General features: G+C 40.4%; 1 protein-coding gene across 1 annotated transcript in view; it reads left to right on the plus strand.

The window, feature by feature from the left end:
- The window catches only part of enpp1 (ectonucleotide pyrophosphatase/phosphodiesterase 1), a 32,656-nt gene extending 22,125 nt beyond the window's left edge, over positions 1-10,531 (plus strand). The window contains exons 16-23 of the mRNA XM_034135484.1: positions 1,096-1,277; positions 1,874-1,913; positions 1,997-2,157; positions 3,398-3,533; positions 4,365-4,439; positions 6,965-7,097; positions 8,196-8,340; positions 8,964-10,531. Of these exons, the coding sequence (XP_033991375.1) occupies positions 1,096-1,277; positions 1,874-1,913; positions 1,997-2,157; positions 3,398-3,533; positions 4,365-4,439; positions 6,965-7,097; positions 8,196-8,340; positions 8,964-9,116 (1,025 nt within the window). The 3' untranslated portion in view covers positions 9,117-10,531. The remainder of the gene's footprint in view (positions 1-1,095; positions 1,278-1,873; positions 1,914-1,996; positions 2,158-3,397; positions 3,534-4,364; positions 4,440-6,964; positions 7,098-8,195; positions 8,341-8,963) is intronic.
- The last annotated feature ends 14 nt before the right edge of the window (positions 10,532-10,545 follow it).

Here is a 10,545-nt window from a genome sequence, read left to right on the forward strand (position 1 = left end):
AACATTCGGTATTTAATTCCATTCTTCTTTTTTAAGAGGTCTAAACAAGTATTATATTTAACCTGTTGAAAGTGCAGAACCCGGCTCCTGTAGCTTTCATTTCTCTTAGTTTACTTTTCTCAGCAGGTCCATTGTAGAAGATGCAGTAACACAGTATGACACAGCTCAGAGGAAACAGGTGCACTTCTCAACTGAATTTAGAGGAAGTAAATAATGAGCAGCTACATCAACCACATGTCAGGGGAAAAGGAACTTAAACAAACAGATAACGACCCCCACCTGGCTGTGATAGAGACACTTGTTTAAGACATGCATGACATTAGTATTGCAGTGGAAAATCTGCTCACTATTAAAGGAAGTATGGTACTCTGGGTCAAGAAGATCCATACACAACAAATCAACAGAATCTATCCAATAAAACATATTATTTACAGACAGTTTTCCCCTCTTTACTTCCAAGTTATGGTCGAAGCAATGTGATTTAAATATGGACTGTGACTTACTTATTTAAAAAAATCCGGGACATCATGTCCTGCTTAAAACTTCAGGTAGGAGAAAATCCCATTGAAACATGGGGCCATTTTAATGCATTCCAGACCCTGTGAAAGCTTTATTATTAGGTGCAGCTTAACTACATCACACACTGTTCACTCTTTCACTGCGAGGCACCAGCCTGTCAGGTAGAATTCAATATGTGTAACTTGCTGGGCAGGGATTTTTTAATTATTCGTATTAATATTTGTGTGGTTAATACGTTGCTATTGTATACTCATGCTCATCAGCACTGTAGATTTTTTTGTTTAAAAAATCGATGAAAGATTTGTATGTTAAAAAAACGCCTTATATGAAGATTACATTGACATTTGTCAAAAACTTTTTAGCTTAAATACAGTAGTTTAAAATCTGTATGACCAGGGATGTCACTGAATCCTTCTGTATGGTACCTCATTGTATAAGATGTGTTTTAACTGTCCGTAATGATGGCTGAATTAACTAAATAATAGTATTTTCTTATAGCATTACCTGTTGTGACCCTGCTGTGTTACATCCAGTCTGTGTGATACAGATTTACACTTTTTCTCTCTTCCTCCTCAGACCTCCTGGGTATTCGTCCCTCTCCGAACAACGGGACTCACGGCAGCCTGAACCACCTTCTGAAGCATCCCGCCCACCAGCTGGTCCACCCAGCGCAGCTCTCACACGACACCCCCTGTGAGACCTCTGACCCCGCCCCCACCGACCTGCAGTGCTCCTGCGCGTCCCAGGACAAGGCCGCGGTACGTGAGAACCATAGAGTTAATATATAAGGTGCTAACAAGTTCTTGAGGTCATGGTATTCTGTCTGTCGGTTAGTCCACCACTTTAGTCATGGTTGAAATAACAAAAAAAATATTGGGTGGATAACCAGGTAATATGTTGCAGACATTCATGTTAGCAGAGGATAAATGCCACTGACTTTGGTGATCCTATAAAGGTCCATCTTCTCCATCTTCTTCCTCATGCTTTTTCATACCAATGTATAATTTAAGGCTTGGGTATTGAAGAGAAGGAAAAGGAGGATATCAGATTGGTATCGGTATCAACTGATACTCATCATTTCGGTGTAGGATAGGATAGGAAATGAACAAGTGGTTTTGAACTATCCCTACAAATGAGCAAATGTTAGCACGTTGACGTGCTGAACTAAGATATTGAATATGGTTAACATGGCCTTCTTAACATCAGAATGTTAGAAATGTAATTCTGAGCATGTTAGCTGACGTTAGCATTTAGCTCAAAACCCAGAGTGCCGATACAGCCTACATGAATGTGGAATTGTTAACTTGGATATCATTTATTAAACACAAGCATACTAAAAATACTTTATTTCTAGGAGACGGACCTCAACAGAAATCTCATAGCAACTAATTCCAGTGAGTATCATTTAATTTTTCTTTGCATTTTAAATGTTCTTGAAGGAAAGCACGATGCGACTTGTATACATCTTGCCTTTTAGGTGTTAAAGCCATCTTACGCCACCTCCACCATCCCTTTGGCATCCCCAGTGTCGTCCAATCAGGCGCCAGCTTTTGTCTCCTCCACCAATCCAACTACCTCAGTGGATACAGCAGAGACCGCCTCATGCCCCTGTGGGTGTCGTACACCCTCGAGCCTCTGGTGAGTCGTCTTTTATCTATAAACATAGCCCGTGCAGTCGAGGGGACCCGGCTGTTTTTCTGCTGCGGTTAGGGCACGGCAGGAAATTGTAAGAGGTTGTTTAGTATCTCGAATCCCTTCTCGAAGCAGCTGTTACTCATCTTCTGTGCTCATGTTAGCTCAAACTCTTCTTGTCTTTCTCATTATGCGGTTGAGGTTAAGTGTAAATCATAACTTCAGGCAGAGTGATGCATTCCCGGGAGAGTTTACACTGTTGTACTATTCTGTCTGCATGATGGAGCGTGTGAGGGTTTGTTTTCATTCCGGCGTTATCCAAATACAGTGAAGGCTGAGTATGGTTGTACTCTATCCTCTGTTCATGTTGCCCTGGATAAAAATCATGGTTTAGTTATTTTGTCGATGTATTTGTTATAAAATACGCTATTATAATCAACCAAGAGAAAACTTCCAATTCCACAGCTTGTCAAAGTGAACAACTTCATATGAAGCTTAACATATTTAAACACGTTTCCTGTAAATGGCTATAAGAACTGGTATTTATATATAGGAAATAGGATTGTATTTCAAAGAAAAGAGCTGCATTTACATGTAAATATTCATGCATTAATCAACAAAGTCCGGAGATTCCACTGACACGGACTCTTATCCTCTCTACAGACACTGTGTTTCACATTAATGTACATCATGTGAGAAAAACTTGTTAATTTAAATGAATTTTAGTGAAACGTGCACATTCCTCTGTATATTTATTACATTTGTGTACAATGCTACCTCCTTTTAAAAAAAACTTTTCATCTCGAAACTTTAAATTCTGGTATACTGGACATATTTTAGTAATTTCTTTCAGAGTAAATTATTTTCATTGTACTTTCAATATTGATATTTCTTGTAAACATTTCCCCTTTTTTAATGTAATACAATAGGTCTATATTGCTCCTTTTTTTCAACTGAATTTTCCCTACTGTATGCAGCATTATACTCCAAAGCTAATTCCTTGAATCCCTCTGTCCTCTGAGTCTGATTTAGATATGTATGATTGCTTGCCCATTTTATCCATACTAGCAGTGTGGCTCAATCAATGGTTATATCTGACCGTCATCTGCTTACATAGATTATTATTTTAAGGGAGAGCTCTGCAGAAACGTTGCAATGCCCTCAGTGACTCTCTAATACAGACGGAGCAGAGTCACAGAGAACGATCTTACACAACACACACTCACACTGACCGCTCTTCTCTCAGACCACAGTCCGACCCCTGAGCCCAGAGTTCGAGGAGTGTGTTCGTGCTGACGTCCGCACCCCCCCGGCCGCCAGCCAGCTGTGTCTGCGCTACAGAAACGACCCAAGCCTGTCCTTCGGCCTGCTGCATCCCCCCAGTGAGTGTGTGTGAGTGTGTGAGTGTTTGTGTGTGTGGGTCATAACACGGCGTCCCCAGCCAGGTGTTGAATTCAAGTTGACGTGTTCCAGAGCCACATTCTCATGTAAAAATGCTCCCATGCTTTTGGTTTGCAACACTAAAGAGACCCCCATCCCCCTCTTTTTATTCAGACGCTGCAGATTCAGTGTATTTTAATGAAATTCAGGTTTCAGGTAGACCCACAAAAGAGAAGGACAGAGTGAAAGAGAGAAGTTAAATCTCCCCAACAGCTGTGCGAAAGCTGTACTCACTAAAATTAGACATTTTATTTTCCGGTCATAATTTGTCCTGCAGACTTAGATTTGTGCAGTTTCGTGATTTTACATCTGCAACAATTGTGCATTTATTTATTTGCATAATTTTAAGCATTTATTTGAACAGTTAAATAATAGTTTAAGCCTTTTTTTTTTTTAAAGCAAAGTTGCCAAAGGTTTGCTCCATGCAGCCTCTCTGTTGTAAATCTTTTTAGATTTTCTAAATGTTAAATGATTGTAAATTACATTTCTTTGTGGTTTGACAAACCAGACATTTGGTCAAATTAACTAGAATATTTTTTAATGTTTTGGGCATTTATGAGGCAAAATGATTAATAGATTACAAAAAGTTATGAAGGCAGAATGATTAATAATGAAAGCAGAAGTTGGTTGCTGCCATACATCTAGACTAAGACAATCTTAATTCCTTATTTTAACAGGACACACATCAGACTTTTACAACATGCAGTTAATGTTTTAAATCCAAATCCAATCTGCAAACACATACATTTGTCTCACTCATTTTCTCTCTATAGATCTGGGTGCCAACGGAGCAGAGACAGACTCTCTAATCACGAGCAACATGGCACCAATGTTCCCTGCATTCAAAGGTGAGTCAGTCTTCAAAATATGTATCAACTCGGTTTCCTAGCTGCACCTAAATGTGGAAATGGCATTCATGGTGATGCACAAGTTAATAATCTAATTTCAGAAATGTCAGATAGGGTTCATTTGCACACTGAGTGAGAGCTATTGAGCTGAGTGAGAGCTGAACTATTTCATTAACCCGTGAACTGAAGAGACACCGGATCACAACTAGTCATTATGTCATGCTCTGTTTTCTGTGTTAAACACTCCAGTTTTCAGAGAGCAGGTATTGTGGTTTGTCTGTTCTCGTAAGCCGTTTTTATAGCTCAATATTGTCTCTATATTTTTCTCCAAATAGGCTATACTTTTGGTTCTCAAATACACATATAATAAGAGCCCAACATCTAACTGCTGTGATTACACAGGATTACTGTACTTGCATTTAGTCAAGCTCTTTCTGTAAAGCACAATTAAAGGTTTGGTAAGATTTTCCAGAGTTAATCCTCCTGCCATCCTACTGCAGATCCACAGTTTATCTCACGATAAGATTCACTTTTAAGGTGGTCACCACATGACTACACAGGAAATCATTCCTTGTGTTGCAAATTATACAAGAAATAGTATGAGTGCGTGTCTTGATTAATAGGTTGTTGGCGTATTGCTCACAAAAGCGTAAGTAAGTCTGTGCCAGCCCTGACATTTCTACTGTACAAAACTACCTGTGAAATATGTGATATCCTGTTAGGGTACAGAAAGATTTTATGACGCAACACTGCTATGTGCTCAGAAGCACTGATGAGTTGAAACTTGTTACCTTTTTTTAGCTGATTAATACATATCAAATTGAGCGATTCAGACTTCGGCTCTGGGCTGTTTCCACTGGGCCACCCACACTATGATGGAAACTCTGGCTCAGTAGCATACCAATACCTTGGTATCTGGCTTGATGACTGTCTCACTTTTAAACGTCATGTCAATAACCTGCTTAAAAAACTGAGGGTTAGGCTAGGTTTCTTCTACAGGAACAAGTCCTGTTTCTCGCTCGAGGCCAGGAAAAGTCTCTGTGACCTTTTTACCTGTGCTGGACTATGGTGATTTGATTTATATGAATGCACCTGCCAATTGCCTGGTCAAGTTAGATGCTGCGTATCACAGTGCACTGAGATTTGTGACAAACTGTAAAGCATTAACTCATCACTGTACCCTGTATGCAAGGGCTGGTTTGCCTTCGCTAACTGTACGGAGGCTCAGTCACTGGTACATTTTTATATACAAAGCCATGTTAGGGAAACTTCCATCCTACATCTGCTCCCTGATCTCACGGCGAATTGTAAGTGGCTACTGCCTGAGATCGCATGCTGTGGTTTTATTAAATGTGCCAACTGCTAGGACTGTCTTAGGGAAGATAGCATTTAGATGCGCAGCTCCACTGTCTTGGAATAGTCTGCAATTGAAATGGAAACTGAGCAATCTGGTGCCACTAAATGTTTTTAAAGCTCTGTTGGATGCTACTCAATCGGAAGCTGTTGGTACCTGTTCATGTGGATAGTTATGTAAATTGTAATCCCTGTAATGATGCTGTATGATGTCCTTTTTGTTGTTCTGTTTATGTTTTAATGTTTCATGTGGAACCTACTTGAGCAGGTCTCCCTTGAAAAAGAGATCAATGATCTCAATGGGATACACCTGGATAAATAAAGGTTTGAAATGAGGTCCCATTGGAAGGAAAACCCCTTCTCTGTGCTTCAGTTTGTGCATGCTAGAGGCTTTCATACTAATCAGCTAGCAGATGCTGCCCCCTACTGGCACATTGCTGTACATGCTGTACACTGTCAAATGGTGAGTTTATTAACTTAAAATGGACCTTTCATGCTATATTTGAATAATATAGTGTAGGACCATACCTATATAAGGCATATTTATACATTTTTTTTTCAAAATACCAAACAGATCATGCATTTTAGCCATGCCTCATTTTGCTTGACATTTTTTAGCTCTGGATTTGCAAGGGCAGATTCAGTGAGAACAGCGCCATCTACTGGCCTGGCATATGTACTACAGCGTCTCCAGCGCTTTCGTACGGCAATGGCCGTGGCTGTCTCCTCCTGATTGGTGGAGTTGGCCCAATAGCCGTAGCGCCACTGTCCTGACGTCAGGACAGTGTTCAAATCTGGATCAGTTTTTATCAGATCCGTTGCAGTCCCTTTTTTAGAGATTTGGGTATGGAGGAAAATAGAGAGGGTTGTGTTTTCTGACACTTGGTGAGTTCCCTGGAACACCGGGGACACATATTCATGTATAAAAGACGTACAAAAGTGCAATTTGCATGATAGGTCCCCTTTAAACCTGAAACTAAAACAAAAAACTCCACACGCTATATCCTGTTTAACTATTTATATATAATAAACAAACAACATATTGTTGATTAGTTAACTTTAGAGGTTATGGTAGATTCATTATTCCTTCAAAGATTGTAATGATGTTATCACTTTCTTTTAAAATAATTTAAGTGTAAAAAGGTTTTGGTGTGTCTTCTCCCTTATTGCAGATGTTTGGACCCATGTCCATGATGTCCTGCTTCCAAAATATTCCAAAGAGCTGAACGGAGTCAACGTCATGAGCGGGCCGATATTTGATGAAGACTACGATGGAAACGTTGATGCACTCAAAGCCATCTCAGGGTAAGTCAGCAACGCACACTTTATTACGTTATGTTGTTATAATTATTGTGTGTGGGAGAGAAACCCCGCTTTGTAGGGAATTTGGGGATTTAAGCCTATTCAGACCATTTACATGCACTCAAACCTATAGAACACACTGCAAGAAAGGGAAGTCCCCCAAAAGCCTCATAGGTCCTCTAGGCGCATTTGCACTACAGCGCGGAGCTCGCTTTAAGCGTGCCGTGCTGTGCCCGGCCCGTTTTTGTTTGCGTTTCCACTTGGCGTAGTTCCGGCTAGCGGGTACTATTTCACAGTTTTTCTGGCCCCATAAAATCAAGGTTCTTTCCGGGCCAACAACCAGGCTGAGTCGGTAGTTGGCTAAACTAGTATGCTAAACTAGAGAGAGAATCGCTGGCAAGGGGGCTACAACTACAACAAAATGAACATATTTGACCGTGATTTAATTGTAATACACGTTTCTAAATGATGCCGAAGTAACAACAGACTGATACCGGTTAGTAAAAACCATGAATTAATGCTTTGACAAGTCTGCAGACAGACGGCAGGCGAAAAACCTTTTAAAATGCGTGTTTTCTGAATGGAGATCGGCTAAGCTAACGCAGTATATGCTCCGACCGTCCACACTCACAACGGCCTATACAGACATAAATAAAGCAGCGACTGTATTCGCCATGACACAGGCAGTCTGTGGTTTGTACTTGTTTAACTTTTGTCTAGTTTCTGAACATATATGAGGAGCTGTGAGCTCTGAGTGCTAACAGCTAACGGCTGATGTTGGTTTTTCTGTGGTTCTCATTGAAGATGACGTCACTGCTCCGCCTACACTGCGTTACTATAGTTACTGCCCCAGCTACTAAACTGTAATGGAAATGCAGCATAAAGTGAGCCGGTCCTAACAAGGCCTAACGAGGCCTAGCCATACCGAGCGAAGCCCTGTAGTGGAAATGCGCCATAAGTAACTATTTTGTATGAAAGGATTGAACATTACCAGCTTGTATAGTATGTAGTTCTTTTTCCTGCACAAATGATTGATTAAAAGAGGCTTTCGATAGAGTGGTGCATCAGTTTCTTGAACCCTGTGATCTTGTGTCTCTCCAGGAATGAGGCTCCCGTCCCGACACATTTCTTCGTGATCCTGACCAGCTGCAGGAACTCGACCTTCAGGCCCGTTGGCTGCAAGGGTCCTCTGAGGGTCAAGTCCTTCATCCTGCCCCACAGACCTGACCACACGGAGAGCTGCGCTGTGAGTAACACCGCTCACTCCTTTCTGCACCTCACTCAGTGGAAACAAACTGATCGAACGCCTTAAAGATCACCTATTGTGCAAAATTCACTTTTTCCTGTCTTTCATACATAAACATGTGTCTGCTCTGTGTAAAGAGATTCTGAACGTTTCAGGAAAAAATATTTGCTCTCTTTTTGTCCTGAAAAAAAAAAAAAAACCTGTCTGAAAATGAGCTGATCAGATTTTGGCCACTTTATGATGTCATAACGATGTTTTGGCTTGTGTAACCATTAGCCAATCACCAACCAAGGTAACCCCCCCCCACACCTTATCACCTGCATCTCCTCCTAGAGCACCATGTGGGTTTTTTTAACCAAATATCTCTCAGAGGGGCGTGGGGAGTGGCTCCTTATTCTCATCTAAAGTAACAGACAGAGAATCAGCACTTTTGAAACAGGGCTGAAACAGAGGGGATTATGGGATGCTGCAATGATCTGTTTGGTATTTGGAGCCAAACACTTCAGAGACATGTGTTATATATATCTGAGACCTATAATATATTGATGAATATGTATAATAGGAGACCTTTAATACATTTTCTTCGCTCCTCTTTTCCCTTTCCTTTCTGCTCCCCCCCTCAGAGCGGGTCAGACTTGTCGTGGGTGGAGGATTGGCTGCAGTTTCACACGGCGAGAGTCCGAGACATCGAGATGCTGGCCGGACTCAGCTTCTACCACGACAGGATATCAGTGGAGGAGACGCTTCAGCTGAAAACGTTGCTACAGACTGCTTAAAATCTGATACTTTATCAAAATTAAGATTGAATTTCCAAAGGAAGCCATATTGGTCTGCACAACAGGCCTCAGTCCACATGGACACACAGTTAACGGGTGCACTCGTTTTCTGTGTTAAAACCAAATTGATCTGACTTAAGCTCCATCCAGGTTTTTTTTCATATGTTTGATTTCAATGTAAACATTTCAGATAAATCCATGTGTGGAAAATGTGTATTTGTTTTTGATAATGTTTTTATAAAATGAACCAAAAAGCTCTGAACCAAAGACGTCGTCACATCTGCTGAGTGGCTCCAAAGTATTGCCTCGTATGGGAACAAAATAAAAGGGAAATGTTTATTGATGAAAGAAGAATTTATTTATAGAACACTTGCTTTTATTGGCAGAGGCTCTTCAGGAAACACACGACAATCTGGAAATTATTTATGTCTGCTTCCACACATCTGGAGAGCTGCCTGCAGACAGAAAACAACAAACATGAAAACTTAAGAAAGAAGTTTTACTGTTAAAAGAAAACTACATATTTTACCTGCCAGATGTTGCCATTGTTTGTTCATGCTTGTTATTTTTCTATTTTCTTCATACTTCATACATACATTGCTGTTTTTTGTGTGTGTGTGTGTGTGTGTGTGTGTGTGTGTGTGTGTGTGTGTGTGTGTGTGTGTGTGTGTGTGTGTGTGTGTGTGTGTGTGTGTGTGTGTGTGTGTATTGATGGATAATGAGACACATTTCCCCATTTTGTTTGTCTTTGTGGTTAATTTACATATTTTTTAAGCTATTTTTGCCTTTGTAGTAGTTTTCAAATCATCTTTGTGTAGCTATTTATGTTTTTCTGTTCATGTTGTGTCTTCATTGCAATGCTGTGTCTCTTTGATATAGTTTTGCATCTCTTCATTGCCTCTTTATTGTTGTTTTGCGTCTCTATACTTTGCATCTCCTGATCATTTGTACTTTCGAATCATTTCCGTTTTGGTAAACCATAACTGTCGGATGTGGCTGTTGGTTGAGAAACTTTAGCTGAACTCAGTATTTAGTTTACGCTGGACATGAGAAGCTTTCTGTGCCCTGTCGTCCCAGTCACTATTTTGATTTGTGTACACAAAAACAGAATGAGAAAACTTGAATTTACTGTGTGTGTGTGTGTGTGTGTGTGTGTGTGTGTGTGTGTGTGTGTGTGTGTGTGTGTGTGTGTGTGTGTGTGTGTGTGTGTGTGTGTGTGTGTGTGTGTGTGTGTGTGTGTGTGGCTGAAATAATTTCTTTGGATCAACACACTTAGTCTTAAATTTACTGTCTGGAAGTTAAAGTTTATTAAAAAAAGAAGGAAGGTTCAACAGATTTTTCCATCATCTATAGCAGCTTTTTTTTGTGACTACAGTCAAATACGCCGTTTCAAATAAAAACTCTTCTACACTGAATTTGTCACTTGTAT

The sequence above is a fragment of the Trematomus bernacchii genome, unplaced genomic scaffold (genome assembly GCF_902827165.1).
Source record: "Trematomus bernacchii unplaced genomic scaffold, fTreBer1.1, whole genome shotgun sequence".
NCBI classification, from domain to species: Eukaryota; Metazoa; Chordata; class Actinopteri; order Perciformes; family Nototheniidae; genus Trematomus; species Trematomus bernacchii.